Source organism: Embiotoca jacksoni, unplaced genomic scaffold, assembly GCF_022577435.1.
Source record: "Embiotoca jacksoni isolate LCO1_2020_lvr unplaced genomic scaffold, fEmbJac1.0.p SCAF_60, whole genome shotgun sequence".
NCBI lineage: Eukaryota > Metazoa > Chordata > Actinopteri > Embiotocidae > Embiotoca > Embiotoca jacksoni.
Genome location: NW_027185415.1, coordinates 446,915 through 463,293, shown reverse-complemented (window position 1 = coordinate 463,293; position 16,379 = coordinate 446,915). Strand labels below are relative to the sequence as shown.

General features: G+C 41.8%; 1 protein-coding gene across 1 annotated transcript in view; it reads right to left on the bottom strand.

Moving 5' to 3' along the window:
• The window catches only part of gbf1 (golgi brefeldin A resistant guanine nucleotide exchange factor 1), an 82,857-nt gene extending 72,065 nt beyond the window's left edge, over positions 1-10,792 (bottom strand). The window contains 3 exon segments of the mRNA XM_069174643.1: positions 2,855-2,921; positions 3,455-3,559; positions 10,525-10,792. Of these exon segments, the coding sequence (XP_069030744.1) occupies positions 2,855-2,921; positions 3,455-3,547 (160 nt within the window). The 5' untranslated portion in view covers positions 3,548-3,559; positions 10,525-10,792.
• Positions 10,793-16,379: the final 5,587 nt, after the last annotated feature.

Here is a 16,379-nt window from a genome sequence, read left to right as displayed (position 1 = left end):
TCAGTGTGGTTCCAGTTTATTACTGTAATTATTGCCTATGAACTAACAATGATTTTTATTCGGGCTGGGTCGATGCAGATGGCTGAGGGTCATCACAGCGAGACCAGCGTCGTGACCCGAGGAACTCTCAGACACCTGACAAAGTCTGCAGGCAGTTGAACCAATACTCTAAATACATTTTCTGACCTCCCCAAACTCAGCGTTATTTAAGAGAAGTGAATCACATCATTTTAATGTCTTCAGTCAGTATGAAGTGTGTCCTGGGGAGAGCAGCGCAGGAGATGCACACCGTGATGTTTTTAACTGGCAGCATGCTGACTGGCGAGGGTGAGACAGGTTTTAATCACTACAAGGGATGCAGCTGCAGCATGCAGGCTGGCTGCAGTAAGAGTGATGCAGCTGCAGCGTGCAGGCTGGCTGCAGTAAGAGTGATGCAGCTGCAGCGTGCAGGCTGGCTGCAGTAAGAGTGATGCAGCTGCAGCGTGCAGGCTGGCTGCAGTAAGAGTGATGCAGCTGCAGCGTGCAGGCTGGCTGCAGTAAGAGTGATGCAGCTGCAGCGTGCAGGCTGGCTGCAGTAAGAGTGATGCAGCTGCAGCGTGCAGGCTGGCTGCAGTAAGAGCAGTAAGAGTGAGGTAGCGGCGGCGTGGCTGCTACCAGGGATGACAGGAGGAGAGCTCAGTGAGCAATGTGAACTGTGAATGCAGCTCTGCATGTATAATATGAAAACTATGAACTATGATGATCAAACAGAAATCCTGAATTTTGTGTTGATACATTTCGCCACAAAAATGAGACACAATTTATTGGAAGGAGCCGTAAAGGTTGAGGAGGATGAATCTTCAGTCATTCACATGATGTGTTACATACAGTGTATGAGAACTGACCAATGAGGTAACACTTAAAGATTTAAAAATGTCAGGCATGAAAGAAGTCCAACAGGATTTCATGACACCCAGAGGGATCCAATTTCTTGTTTGGACCCAGACGCAGACCAAAGTCACGTGAATTTAAAATTTCCTATCAAGCGAAAGCAGCAAATGTTTCCAGATGAGCAGCTGCGACCTGCAGATGTTGGACTCGTTATAATAATGATGATAATAATAATAATAATCAAAACATTTGCAGGTTGTTTTCCTGTCAGTCGATTTATTCACAAATTGTTTGAGTTGTGATGAAAAGGATGAAACTCGTCCTGTTCCCTGAACCGTGTGGATTTCTGATACTTTCCAATGTGAAGTATTAAACCATGAATCATGTTCGTAGCAGCAGCTCTGCTCAACAACTGCCAGAACTGGAACCAGCCGAAGGTCATGACTTACATCATGTCTCTTATAACTCTAATGAAAAGTGGCATCTTTAACATTGGTCAGCCCAACTATCGACACACACCAGCTCTTATGTTCTACCTAAATTATAAATCATCAAAGATGTCTCTGTGCACACACCCGGACTGCTACCCAGTGGTTCCCCGTCAGTGTGTTGGGAGGTTGCCTCGTAGAACTGGAGTTACATCCAGTAACTATTATTTGTCATGTGACTGAAGGTCTCTGAGTTTAATGAGCGTCCGGCCGGCGTCTCACTCACACAGCTGCAGCAGAGCGGAGGACGGAGACGGGTCGGCACACTGTTACTCCACAACAATAAAAAAGTGCAATAAAAGCCCCAAAGTTAAGCTTTCAATGGACAAACCTCGACCCCAAAGCGACGAAAATCAGATCAAAATATCTGAATTTTCAAAACCTGTATCTGCCAAAAGCAGCAAGGATGCTAACATGAGCTAACTGATCAGGCTAGCAGTCCAACCCAGAGCTGTCCCCCCAACAACCACAGGAAGACAGGGTTTCATTCATGGTGGCGGTCAGAGATGAATTATACAAAAGAAAAAGTTTCTTCATGAGTCTTTGTTAATGTGAAATGTTAATGTGAAGGTCTGCAAAGTACAGACCTTCATCAAAATGGTGTTCCAGTAACAGCAGGGAAAATAAAGGCGTTGGAGCAGAGCAATATACTTTTCTGTATCTAAGATAAATGTTGAACACCAGGTTACATTTTTCTTCTTGTAATGAGGACATTTTAATAAAAGTACCATACAGCAACGGGACACTGTGGGATGTCTTAAAGTGATCCACTGAAGAAAACCAGCGTGAGGTGCTGCAAGGTAATATTAAAAAGTTTGAAAGGCCAAATATATTTGTCAGTGGAAATGTCGTGAACACCCCTGATCACATATCTTTCATATACTCTGAGAACTCCCAGAGGTTCATCCAGGTAAAACAAGGAAAATAGAAAGACCAAAAAAATACCGTGACAGAATCACACTTCACTTCAAAGTTACTAATTTAATACGTATTATTACAGATTACAGCTGCTTTCACATCTGTTCTATTTTGTGCAGTTCCAATTAAAGCCAGCAGAATATTTCATTCCAGTTTTGGTTGAAATAACAAGTTTTGACTGTTGCATGTCACCACCAATATTTACCTGGAGGTTGTGTGTATCCGACAGCAACCGGCCGGTTCAAAAAACTCAGGGGGAGCCAGCATGTCACTGTTTTTAACATCTGTCTGTTTGGGTCGGTTCATTCAGGCTGGTGTTGGAAGCTGTCAGTCAAACAGTTTGATCTGCGGTGTTCAGACCGGGTTCAGACCGGTTGGGTTCAGACCGGGTTCAGACCGGTTGGGTTCAGACACCGGGTTCAGACCGGTTGGGTTCAAACCGGTCGGGTTCAGACCGGGTTCAGACCGGTTGGGTTCAGACACCGGGTTCAGACCGGGTTCAGACCGGTCGGGTTCAGACCGGGTTCAGACCGGTCGGGTTCAGACTGATCGGATCTCATCACCTCACACACACTCACCTGGTATGCTGTTGAGAATGTCCTTGAGGTGACTGAAGCTGTGCAGTAGCGGGTCCTGCTCCTCATCCTGGGCAGAGACATGCATCAGCATCAACACGTACAAACCATTGATTATTATTATGATTATTATTATGATTATTATTATTATTATCTTCTGCCTCTGACGAAGTGCCCAACCTGCTGACTCATGATTGACACAACTTATTACAGTATATTTTAATAGTTCCACTCAAGCCAATAGTCATTTTGATATTGTTAGTGAATCTAACCTCAACTAGTGTTTTATCTCGGCTAACTCTGACCCCATAAAAGACAACAAGATCAGTTAATTAATCAAACATTTCCACCCCAAACGTGTCAAATTCAGGACAAAGTCTCTGCAGCTGTTTAATGCACCCGACCTGAACTAGGTATGCTAACGTTGGAGGCTCTGCTGCTGGTCTGCTGAGGTGCACACGTAAATGAACAAGTTGACTACTTCAACTGCCTCCGTCCAGCCCTGAGACCGTGATCACAGGAAACAGCTCAGCTCAACCTTCCCCCTGGTTTCCTATTGCAGCAGTCAGCCTCCCCATCAGTGAGCACTTGTGCTGTACTTACGAGGGGAGTGTGAGTATTCCATCTGGAGTTCCTCTTTATCGCTCCGACCACCGTGCTGATTTCACCCTGGATGATGTGGATGTTCTTGTCCATCCTGCTGCTTTCCTGGTGGGGAAAAAAAGAACAGGAGACGGTCAATGATGTCCAGAAGTCAGGGCAGGACGAGTTCCCTTCAAGTTAGGGCTGAGCAATATGGACAAAAATACTAATTTTATATATATATATATATATATATATATATATAGTGTATCCGGAAAGTATTCACAGCGCTTCACTTTTTACACATTTTGTTGTTACAGCTTTATTCCTAAATGGATTAAATTCATTTTTTTCCTCAAAATTCTACACGCAATATCCCATAATGACAAAGTGAAAATAGTTTGTTTAACATTTTTGCAAATCTATTAAAAATAAAGAACGAAAATATAACACGTACATAAGTATTCACAGTCTTTGCTCAATACTTTGTTGAAGCACCTTTGGCAGAACTTACAGCCTCAAGTCTTTTTGAGTATGATGCTATAAGCTTGGCTCCTATTCTTGGGCAGTTTCTCCCGTTCTTCTTTGCAGGACCTCTCAAGCTCCATCAGGTTGGATGGGGAGCGTCGGTGCTCAGACATCTTCAGATCTCTAAAGAGATGTTCAATCGGGTTCAAGTCTGGGCTCTGCCTGGGACACTCAAAGACATTCACAGAGTTGTCCCGAAGACATTCCTTTGTTATCTTGGTTGTGTGCTTCGGGTCGTTGTCCTGTTGGAAGATGAACCTTCGCCCCAGTCTGAGGTCCAGAGCGCTCTGGAGAAGGTTTTCATCAAGGATGTCTCTGTACATTGCTGCATTCATCTTTCCCTCCATCCTGACTAGTCTCCCAGTTCCTGCTGCTGAAAAACATCCCCACAGCATGATGCTGCCACCACCATGCTCCACCGTAGAGATGGTGTTGGCCAGGTGATGAGCGGTGCCTGGTTTCCTCCAAACATGACGCTTGGCATTCAGGCCAAAGAGTCCAATCTTTGTTTCATCAGACCAGAGAATTTAGTTTCTCATGGTCTGACAGTCCTTCAGGTGTCTTTTGGTAAACTCCAGGTGGGCTGTCATGAGCCTTTTACTGAGGAGTGGCCTCCGTCTGGCAACTCTACCATACAGGCCTGCTTGGTGGAGTGCTGCAGAGATGGTTGTCCTTCTGGAAGGTTCTCCTCTCTTCACAGAGCAACGTTGGAGCTCTGTCAGAGTGACCATCGGGTTCTTGGTCACCTCCCTGACTGAGGCCCTTCTCCCCCGATCGCTCAGTTTGTCCGGGGGGCCGACTCCAGGAAGAGTCCTGGTGGTTCAAACTTCTTCCATTTACAGATGATGGAGGCCACTGTGGTCATTGGGACCTTCAATGCTGCAGAAATGTTTCTGTAACCTTCCCCAGATCTGAACCTCCATACAATCCTGTCTCGGAGGTCTACAGACAATTCTTTGGACTTCATGTCTTGGTTTGTGCTCTGACATGTCCACTGTGGGACCTTATATAGACGGTGTGTGTCTTTCCAAATCATGTCCAATCAACTGAATTTACCAGGTGGACTCCAATCAAGTTGTAGAAACATTTCAAGGATGATCAGTGGAAACAGGAAGCACCTGAGCTCAATGTTGGGTGTAATGGAAAAGGCTGTGAATACTTATGTACATGTGATTTTTTTTTTTTTTTTTTTTTTTTTTTTTCGTTTTTGATTTTTAATGGATTTGCAAAAATTTCAAAACATTTTTATTTCACGTTGTCATTATGGGGTATTGTGTGTAGAATTTTGAGGGAAAATTAATTTAATACATTTTGGAATAAATCTGTAATATAACAAAATGTGTAAAAAGTGAAGCGCTGTGAATACTTTCCGGATATATATATAAATTAATTAATAGAAGAGCTAGAACAGTCTGTTTAGTTCAGAAAACTCTAACTCTCCTCTGGAGGCCCACCAGGCAGATAAAAGCACTCAATTTAGGCAGAGACACGTTTTCATAGTTTATGGGATTAAATTCAAAGTGGCAGAAATGAGTGAACAACTCATATTTTCACTTTCTCCTTTTAATTGAGATGCAGAAACTAAAATACTTGTTGAATTCTTCTCAACTTGTTTTGAGGTACAAAACCAAAATGGACAGAGGCCGATAGGAGAAACAGGAGAAACCAGATGTGTTTGTCCTCCAGCTGTGGGCGGGGCTGCTGCTGCAGCTTATTGAACACACTCACTTATTTTTACACTGTGCTGCCTTCAAAATAAAAGTTCCCTAATTGGACTAGTGCCGTTATCAAGATATTAATTTGTTTTGTCCCTGTTAAAACTAATCGCACCATCATTGTAAACAATATAATATGGCACACCTAGAGAATATAACCGTGTTTGAACAACGTATTCAACATTTATAGTTCACCTACACAAATACTTTCAACGGCATCAAAAAGATGCTGGAATATAGCAGGAATGATTTTGAATAACTGCAGAGTGCCTCCAGTCCAGGAGAATAACTACATCATATGACATGAAACAATAAAAAAAAACACCGTTGTGATTCCTGACCCGTTTAACCAGCATCAGTCCAGAGAGTTTGGGAGAGGATTTATTTCTTTTAGTCCCTGATGAGCTGTTTAGTGTGTATCTGAACATTAATAATTTCCCCTCGGGGATTAATAAAGTAACTACCTAACCTAACCTAACCTAATAAACCACGACTGTGGGCAGGAAATGTGACAGTTGTTTCGTCTTTTTTTATATATATTTCCAAAACAGGAACTTTTGTCTGCTTCTGCCAATGAGATTACCAAACCCTGTCTAACCAGGGCTGTCGTGCTATTCTTGAAGTTACGGCGCTCCCTCGTGACATCCGCTGGATTAAAGAGTGTTTTACACGTGATTGGGTCCTCAAGCACGAAGAACTTGGGAGAGAAATAAAAATTCGGCGGAGCATCGTTCTGTTGTTTTCACCAAGTCAGCTGTCGCTGCTGTTGCAGCTATAAACAGAAGAGACAGATCTATATCTAGATTTATTAATGTTTTAGAGCCAAACGACCCGCTCATATTCAAGAGATCACTAATGTGGGGATAAATTAACTGAACATCCTCCACGTCCAGTCTCATAAAATCCTAAAATGCCATACTGTCCTAGCGGCACCGGTTGATGGTCAAACCCAATAATCAGTCAGTCAACCTCTGATTTAAAAGCTACCGATGTCTCATACCTGCTTTTAATTTAAGGGGAAACCAACACAGCAGACAACCTGATCCAAAGGGACAAACAGGAGCTCATATTTGCAGGTCATCAGCATCCTGAAGTAAATATTGTTAACTGTATCAAAAGAAGCAGGTGAGTAAATACTTTTAATTGTACCAATATTTATAATAAACAATAATAATCTTGCAGAGAACCCGTGTTACCCAATAAAAGTAATCCAAATGCATTATGGTGCAAACATCCCTATGGGACAGCACGCATGAATCAATTCAGTGGAAAGTGTACGAACTGTCACCCTGAAAGACACGTCGGATCTACGAAGCCAACGGCACATCTCCATGTCGGCCTCCACGACGCCTGGAACCAATATGGATAACCAAACACAATCACAACCACATGCTGTTCATATTTGACTGGCACGATGGCGCAAAATGGTTGGATTAACCTCGTTCCTCGTGTCATGGAAGTCATGCTAGATAATACTCTCACTTCCCAGGAAGATGTGCGAGTGGAGAGGCCACATTATTTTAAATTCAGGCTAAGCAGCCGATTGGAAATCCTCCACAGATGAAGGTACGGCAGGTGGAGGAGAGCGTGGGGACACGGCGGCGGGCTTACCGCTGGTAATACTCAAGTCCAGGCTGAGCCAGAGACGTTGAGCTGCCGTCTGATATTATATTATTAAACATAATACAGCTGCCCGGCGTACAGCCAGTGAATATAACATGAGATAATGTGACAGTTGAATAACTCTGCAGAAAGAACAACACACGCTGTGAGACCGACTCTCACATAGAACCAGGAACCAGGAACCAGGAACCATCTCCACCACCGATGGGGACATCACTATATGATGTCATGTAACGTCATGGCTACCAGGAAGTTCATCATGTATTTCTTCCATTCTCATCTTAAGGAGCAGTGGACAGTTACCTCAGAGACTAAAGCTCTGAGACAGAGAGACAGAGAGAGACAGACAGAGAGAGAGAGAGAGACAGAGAGACAGACAGAGAGAGAGAGAGAGACAGAGAGAGAGAGAGAGAGAGAGAGACAGAGAGAGAGAGAGAGACAGAGAGAGACTGTGAGACAGAGAGAGAGAGAGAGAGAGAGTGAGACATGTGAGACATGTGAGGTTCATTCATCATCTCGCCCCAAATCCCTTGTTTCCATCTCTTCACTATCTTCACAATAACAGATAGTTTTTAAACAATATCCTGTAAGGTGAGTTTCTTGTTTTTTTTACACATGATGCTCATGAAGGTCATGATGCTCATGAAGTTCATGATGCTGCTCATGAAGGTCATGATGCTGCTCATGAAGTTCATGCTGCTCATGAAGTTCATGATGCTGCTCATGAAGGTCATGATGCTGCTCATGAAGTTCATGATGATCATGAACTTCATGATGCTGCTCATGAAGTTCATGCTGCTCATGAAGGTCATGATGCTGCTCATGAAGGTCATGATGCTGCTCATGAAGGTCATGATGCTGCTCATGAAGGTCATGATGCTGCTCATGAAGGTCATGATGCTGCTCATGAAGGTCATGATGCTGCTCATGAAGGTCATGATGCTGCTCATGAAGTTCATGATGCTGCTCATGAAGGTCATGATGCTGCTCATGAAGTTCATGATGCTGCTCATGAAGGTCATGATGCTGCTCATGAAGGTCATGATGCTGCTCATGAAGTTCATGATGCTCATGAAGTTCATGATGCTGCTCATGAAGGTCATGATTCTCATGAAGGTCATGAATCACTGCATATTGTAAATCTGACCTCCTGCTCTCCTCTCAGAGGTGATTGACAGCTGATAAGAAGCAGCTGAATGTCTCAATATCACAAATAAAGAAACCACCAATCACATTTCAAAACAAATCGTCACGTGTTGAATATGAATCGTTCTGCAATGCAACGTTACATCATCTCTGGTGAACTATGAGCCTTCAGGAACACGGAGATCATCTGCTGATGGTTTATTGGAGGTTTCTTAGCAACGGACAGAAGAAAACTGGAGATTCAGAACAAACTATCTGTTAGATATCAGCTCAATTAACACTTTTAAAAGAAAGATAAAAACACATCTGTTTACTTCAGCTTTTAACTAGCTGCTCCTGAACTACCGCGCCTTTAAAATGCATAGTGTTTATTTTATATTTTAACTCTATTTGTGTTTAATTTGATGCATTTGATCTGTTCTCATGTATCTTCAATGTCTTTTCTATATTTTAAATGTTCCTTTATATCTGTTTATATATATATTTATATATATATATATATAAATATATATATATTTATATATATATTTATATATATATATAAAACTAAATATATATTTATATATAAATATCTGTTTCTATGTGAAACACTGCAGGTGATTTTCTTACTGTGAAGCACTTTAATCTGCATTTCTTGTATGAAAGGTGCTCTACAAATAAAGTTTATCATTATTGTTATTATTATTATCATTATTGTTATTATTATCATTGTTATTATCATTATCATTGTTATTATCATTATTATTATTGTTATTATTATTATCATTGTTATTATCATTATTATTGTTATTATTATTGTTGTTATTATTGTTGTTATTATTATCATTGTTATTATCATTATTATTATTATTATCGTTGTTATTATTGTTGTTATTATTATCATTATTATTATTATTATTATCATTGTTATTATTGTTGTTATTATTATCGTTGTTATTATCATTATTATTGTTATTATTGTTGTTGTTATTATCATTATTATTGTTATTATTGTTGTTGTTACTATCATTATTATTGTTGTTATTATTATCATTGTTATTATCATTGTTATTATTGTTGTTATTATTATCGTTGTTATTATCATTATTATTATTGTTATTATTATTGTTATTATTATTATCATTGTTATTATCATTATTATTGTTATTATTATTGTTGTTATTATTATCATTGTTATTATCATTATTATTGTTATTATTGTTGTTGTTACTATCATTATTATTGTTGTTATTATCATTGTTATTATCATTGTTATTATTATTGTTATTATTGTTGTTATTATTATCGTTGTTATTATCATTATTATTATTGTTATTATTATTGTTATTATTATTATCATTGTTATTATCATTATTATTGTTATTATTATTGTTGTTATTATTATCATTGTTATTATCATTATTATTATTATTATTATCGTTGTTATTATTGTTGTTATTATTATCATTATTATTATTGTTATTATCATTGTTATTATTATTGTTGTTATTATCATTGTTATTATCATTATTATTGTTGTTGTTATCATTATTATTGTTATTATTGTTGTTGTTACTATCATTATTATTGTTGTTATTATTATCATTGTTATTATCATTGTTATTATTATTGTTATTATTGTTGTTATTATCATTATCATTGTTGTTATTATCATTGTTGTTGTTGTTGTTGTTGTTGTTATTATTGTTATTAAATCAACACAACATCGCGCTAACAGACAGATGCTGAGATGTAGCACGGTGCTAACCGGCTAATTAGATTAGCTCGTGTCCATTAAGAGACAACTGGTTGACAGTCAGTCGGGATTGAAGGAAAACATGACGACAATACGCCTTTATTATTATTATTATTGTTGTTGTTGTTGTTGTTGTTGTTATTAATATCTATGAACATGCTGTCGTGTTTGTATGAACAGGAGCGATCAGCTGACAGCGGAGCTAGCTGGCTACACATGCTAGCGCGTCCCCCGGCTGGAGGTGTTTGTCCTCTCAGTGTGTCCTCTCAGTGTGTCCTCTCAGTGTGTCCTCTCAGTGTGTCCTCTCAGTGTGCACCCCGCTGGTCTGCTGAGGAACATCTTACCTGTTCGTGGCTGCTGCTTCGTGAGGATCTGCTGGAGCTAATGCAGCTAGCAGGCTAGTCGGCCAACGGTGACCGAAGAAGACCGAAGTTCAGTTTCACGACACGAAGAGACGAAGTAACGAAGTGGGACATCCCTCTGGAGGACAGCGGCATGTGTCCCAACACTACTGGTCCACGGAGGCCCCGGTGAGATGCTCCATCGCGGAGGACCGTGAGCTCTTCCAGTAGCACTCAGTAGCCGCTCCGCTAAACAGTGACGTGGAAAGGCTCTGCGCTCTCAACCTACCGTGATCCGTACAGCTGTGATTGACACGCTTCGAGACGTATCTCTCTGTGTCATATACGGCTTTAAGATACACGTGTGAATCAAATAATCACACTTTAAGTAATATTAGGGATTGTAATGTTTTTATAATGATATAAAATGACTAAAACAAGAACATTACTTGTGTTACAGAGAGATCAGGGCGGGACCAAAGTAGTAGTAGGGAAACAAGGTAGGTTGCGCTGCGTTGATGACGAAAGCAAGTCTGATTTCCATGGAGGAAGCCTCCTCAATGTAGTCCCACTGTGACGTCAGTCTGTCGTTATTTGTATATATTAAAACAAAAAAAGCCTAAAGCCTTATGATTCTGATCTGCATTTTATCTGTGCAGCATTATGATGTATTTTTCTGTCTTTTTATTTTAAATCTTTTTCCCTTTCTCTGTTATCTTTCTTGAAACTATAATGCCAACAAATATGAAAATATTCTGAAACATTTGCACATTTTTAAGTTTTATTTTTTTAAGCTGAAATCTCTAATTTCCTGTAAACGTTCTGGCCGTGCTGCAACACGCTGCTGTGATGTGTTCAGCTGCGTCTTATTTGCTGTAACTATCCTTGAGATGTGTCTGGAACTTCATAATTTACATTGCATGTCAAAAAAACAAACACCAACACATGAACTCCAAGGAACTCTGTTGTAGGGACCTTTAATGTTCAGTTAAAATCAGTATAATTGAATTATAACTAAATTGAAGTGAACTCACTGTAGACCTCCAAAGGGTTGAGGTGAGCCTCACATCTGGGAGAGAGTTCATATCCTTTTTGAAAGCTTTGAGTTCTCCGAAGAGCACGATGGCCTCAATAATCATGAATAGAAATAAGTTTTCAAGGATAGGGAGATGGGTCAGAACCAAAACCTCCTCCAGACAGTCCAACACTCTGCTGGGGTTTTAAGTAAAAAAAAAAAGAAACTGGTGTTTCTCAACTAGTGGGTCATGACCTAAAAGTGGGGATGCATGGTTACAGCATGGGACACCGTGTGCACCGTAGGCTTGGTGTTTAACTGGTTAAGTCGTTAAAAAGCACCGTTGCTAGGCAACACCAACGTGAACGGCGTCTAGAAGCCACAGAGGCTAACAGTTTATCAAGCTAACAGTAACTAGAAAGACACAGAGGGAAAAGATGAGGCCGTCGGGAAGGTCAACATGTTCTTCAGATGTAGGCTGTTATCTAAGTTATGACGACAAAACTCTACGTGAATAAAACTACAATATATCAGCTGAACATCCAACCAAACATGAACTTCCATGACCTCTGACCTTTCTGTAAACAAACACGTCACAACTCGTGAACTCGAGGCTGATAGAAAACTGAGTTGTGACGTGGTGAACACCACCAGGGGGCGCCGCTCATACGCACTCTTCTTGTGAATACGACAACGTCTGAACGCAGCAAAAGTCCCCGAGCTCCTCACCTCCTGTTGTCCAGGTTCCAGTCTGCTCAGAAGAAGAGTCATAAAAAAAAGGATGAAACCATGAACTTGTAAGCAGAAAGTCGAACGTCGAAAGGTTGTAAAAATGTAAAGCCGACGGTCCGATGGCCAGAAGCATTCATGTCTGTGTCTGCTTTGTATTGGGTCGGTGGTCCAGGCTGCAGTCCAATGATATCTTATCTGTCTCTGTGGAGTCAAACCCATTTGCTCAATACACAGTACGGTTCTGTGTTTAAAGCAGGTACAATGTACCTGAGCCAGACCTCTGTTTGCTCTCTGCAAACTGTTTGATCACCTGTGGGATTTGTAATTGCAATACTTCATCTGCAAATATAGGCAAGTGATTTTTTTTTTCCATAGTAGCAGATACACGTGTGTCTCGAAGGCAATAACAGCACTTTGCTTTATATGTTTGTCATGTACATATACATTTGTAATATTCTACCTACTAAAAAAAAAACAGTACGTCTGTAAAACAAACACACAGACTGATTTACAGTAAATATCGCTGCCTAAAGAACCAACGTTACTCATCAAAGAAATAATAACTTTCTATGAAATTGTCTTTAATAACCCAGACTTTGTGTTGCATGTCCTCCTTCACACCCCCGGGTCTCCGTCCTGTCTCTGTTCAGCTGCACAGCAAACAACTGCATTTCTGTGGATTTCTAACTAAATCATCCCAACTAAAAATGAATGATGTCAGTCTATTCATCATTAATTACAGAGAAGAAAATATGAGACATTCTTTCATTTACAACAGTTTCATTTTCACTCATTATGGAAAGATGGAGAAACCTGACTTTATCTAATATTTTGTAATAATAATAATAATAATAATAATAATAAACATTCGGGTGGCACGGTGGTGCAGTGGTGAGCACTGTCACCTCACAGCAAAAAGGTTCCGGGTTTGAATCCGGTCCTGGGCCTTTCTGTGCGGAGTTTGCATGTTCTCCCTGTGCTTGCGTGGGTTCTCTCCGGGTTCTCCGGCTTCCTCCCATCATCCAAAAACATGCACCTCAGGTCAGGTTACCTGGCGCCGAGCTAGTGGCAGCCTGCTGCAGCAGCTCCCCCCTGAGAGCCCCCCTGCTGTAGTGAAGACATTTCCCCTCGGGGATTAATAAAGTGAATAAAATAAAAAAAAAAGAAAGTGTTTTAAACCTGGAATATGCAGCAATCAGAGATTTCTGTTGCTGACAGACCAGAACTTCCCCGCAAACCACAAACGGACATTTTCACATTCTGTGTGGAAGTTTTAGTCATTAAAAGTAAAGAGATGGTGCTTCTAAAAAATGTAGTTGGTAGTTTTTGATGTTTGACTGAACTTCAGAGAGATAAACCTGAATCAGGTCCACATCTGCTGAGTGTTTTTACTCATCAGGTAGTTTCTGAGTGTCTTGGAGAACTTGTTCTGTGGATTCAGGCTGACTGTGTGTCTTCGTGTGATCCCAGACGGACTCCGTGATGTCGACATCAGGGCTCCACAAGCTTCAGGACTCCTTGTTCTTCATGTGGCAGTTCTGTATGACTCGGTGGGTTCGGCTGCTTCGTTCTGCAGCAGAATGAATGACCCGGTACTGCACGTCCCTCTGGAAGCCTCGAACACACCAACAGCTCCAGCTCACTAATGAGAGTTTAAATTAGCCACACAAGCCGCAAAGCAAAGATAATATCTCATCACATTTCTGGTATTGATTTTTTTCATTTTACAAAAATACATATTTAGATAAACAACTAAATAGGACTTACGGCCCTAAAGCCAGAACGACCGCTGTAATATTCCAGGAATCAACATGATTTTGAAGGAGTATGTGTGGCGGTTGTGTTCAGGGTCACATCTTGTCTCTGGGTATTGAGTGACTAGCTGCACAGTCAAATATGCAAACGTCTTTCATTTAGTTGCTGTGTTGTTGTTTTTTTAAACATTGCAATCGCTGAGAAGCATTGTGTCAATGTGGTCACAGGTGTAACAGAAAAACAAATACACCTGCATTTGATTTTTGGTCATTTTCATAGCGATCCTGCCGTGGTGGTCGGTTTTGCCGGCCTCTGGTTCCTCACTGTGTACACTCGTATCATATCTAACAGCTCACAGCTGTGTTAAGAATGTGTTAACACAAGTCAAACAAGTCTGATTAATAGGTCTCTTTGAATCAGGACAATTACGTCTCCGTACATTTCAATCTTCCAAGTCAAAGCACTGTCAGAGAAAAAAAGCAGCACCTTTGATTGCGTGTTGCTGCAGCATGTAAATCCTGCTTCTTCTCATGAGTGTAAATACATTGGCTGCCTGACTGTTGGTGTGTTTTTGAGGGAGACAGATAAAGGGACCGATTTGGGGTTCCCAGAGACAAAAGAGCCAATCATGTACCAGGAGCTGTGTGAAGTTGAAGAGTGCAACACCAGAACAACAACAACGGGTACTTTGCCTTTACTTTTAGATTTATTCAGAAGGCCTGGAGCTGATAAAACTCCTCAGTCGTGGACGATGTGTCCCACCCTCTGCACCATGTTCAGACCAACCATCATCCATCAGTGATGTCATCATCCATCAGTGATGTCATCGTTGGTTTGTGAACGTTATGAATCCTCCAGTTCAGATTCTGTTCGTCACCATCTTGCTAGTTCGGAGCGGTTCGGAGCAGGAAGTGACCATATTTGGACGAGCTGGGGGAGGAGCCAGCGGTGGATCTGACCGATCTGATCGGAAACCTGACGATACTACGTCCCACCCACCGATAGCTGTAACCTGACTGCACCACAGGCCTGTCAATCAAACAGACACGCCCCCAAAAACAGGTCTTCTTGAATCTTCTTTTCTAATGAATGAGGGATTATTTTCAGATGGACCTCCAGAAAACTAATAAGAAGGAGTGACTTTAGCTAACAACACCGAGATAACTGATGGACACATTTTATTCACTTTGGATTTGATGAGAGAAGTTGAATGGGAGTCTATGGAGCCGGAGGCTTTTTGGAGCCGACCTCTAGTGGCACTCGCTGGTATTGCAGCTGAAGACACTTCTGGATCGGAACCATTTTACAGAGCTGAAGCTACGAACTCTTTTATGAGGTCATGTGATGAGGTTCTAGTGCTACAGTGCTAGTATTGAGGTTGACCGGTTGGATAGAACAAACTCAACACTTTACCAACGAGACCAGGGTTGGAGTTTGTCAGAAAGTGACATGAATTACTTTAAAGAAACCTTTTTCGAACCACGTGGTTTTTCACGTCTGGCTGAGGTGAAACCTGACACTGAACCAGGCTCGTAGAGGACTGACAGGTGTTTGACTGGGTGGAGACTAAATGCTCCACTTATGGACACAGGAGGTCTTTACTGGCCGTGACCATCCAGTTATCCATCCATCATCTAGTCCCACTTGATCCTGTAGAGGATCACAGAACAGCTTTAGCTGTGTGTGTGTGTGTGAGCGAGTGAGTGTGTGTGTGTGTGGGAGAGGGGGGAGGGGGGGCACTAATCCATCACTTCCAACACACTTTATGTCTTTGCACTGTAGGAGGAGGTTGGACCACGTGGAGAAAAACCCACGCAGGTTTGAACCAACAACCTTCTTGTTGCTGACCAGGAAGCCACCATGACACCCAGCTGGTCACATCCTTCATCCTCTTTCTCTGAAGGATCAGGTGAGGAGTGGGACAGACAAACAGGAGACCCTAGAAAAATACTACTAATGAAATACATGTCCACAACTGGATCAGCTTTTAAAGTAACTGAGCACATGGTCGGTCGGTCGGTCGGTCAGTCTGTTGGTCGGTCGGTCGGTCGGTCGGTCGATTGTCAGTCGGTCGGTTGTCAGGCGGTCGGTCGGTCGGGCGGTTGGTTGTCAGTCGGTTGGTCGGGCGGTCGGGCGGTCGGGCGGTCGGTTGTCAGGCGGTCGGTCGGTCGGTTGTCAGGCGGTCGGTCGGTCGGGCGGTCGGTTGTCAGTAGGTCGGTCGGGCGGGCGGTCGGTTGTCAGTAGGTCGGTCGGTCGGTTGGTCGGTTGTCAGTAGGTCGGTCGGGCGGGCGGTCGGTTGTCAGTAGGTCGGTCGGGAGGGCGGGCGGTCGGTTGTCAGGCGGTCGGTCGGTCGGGC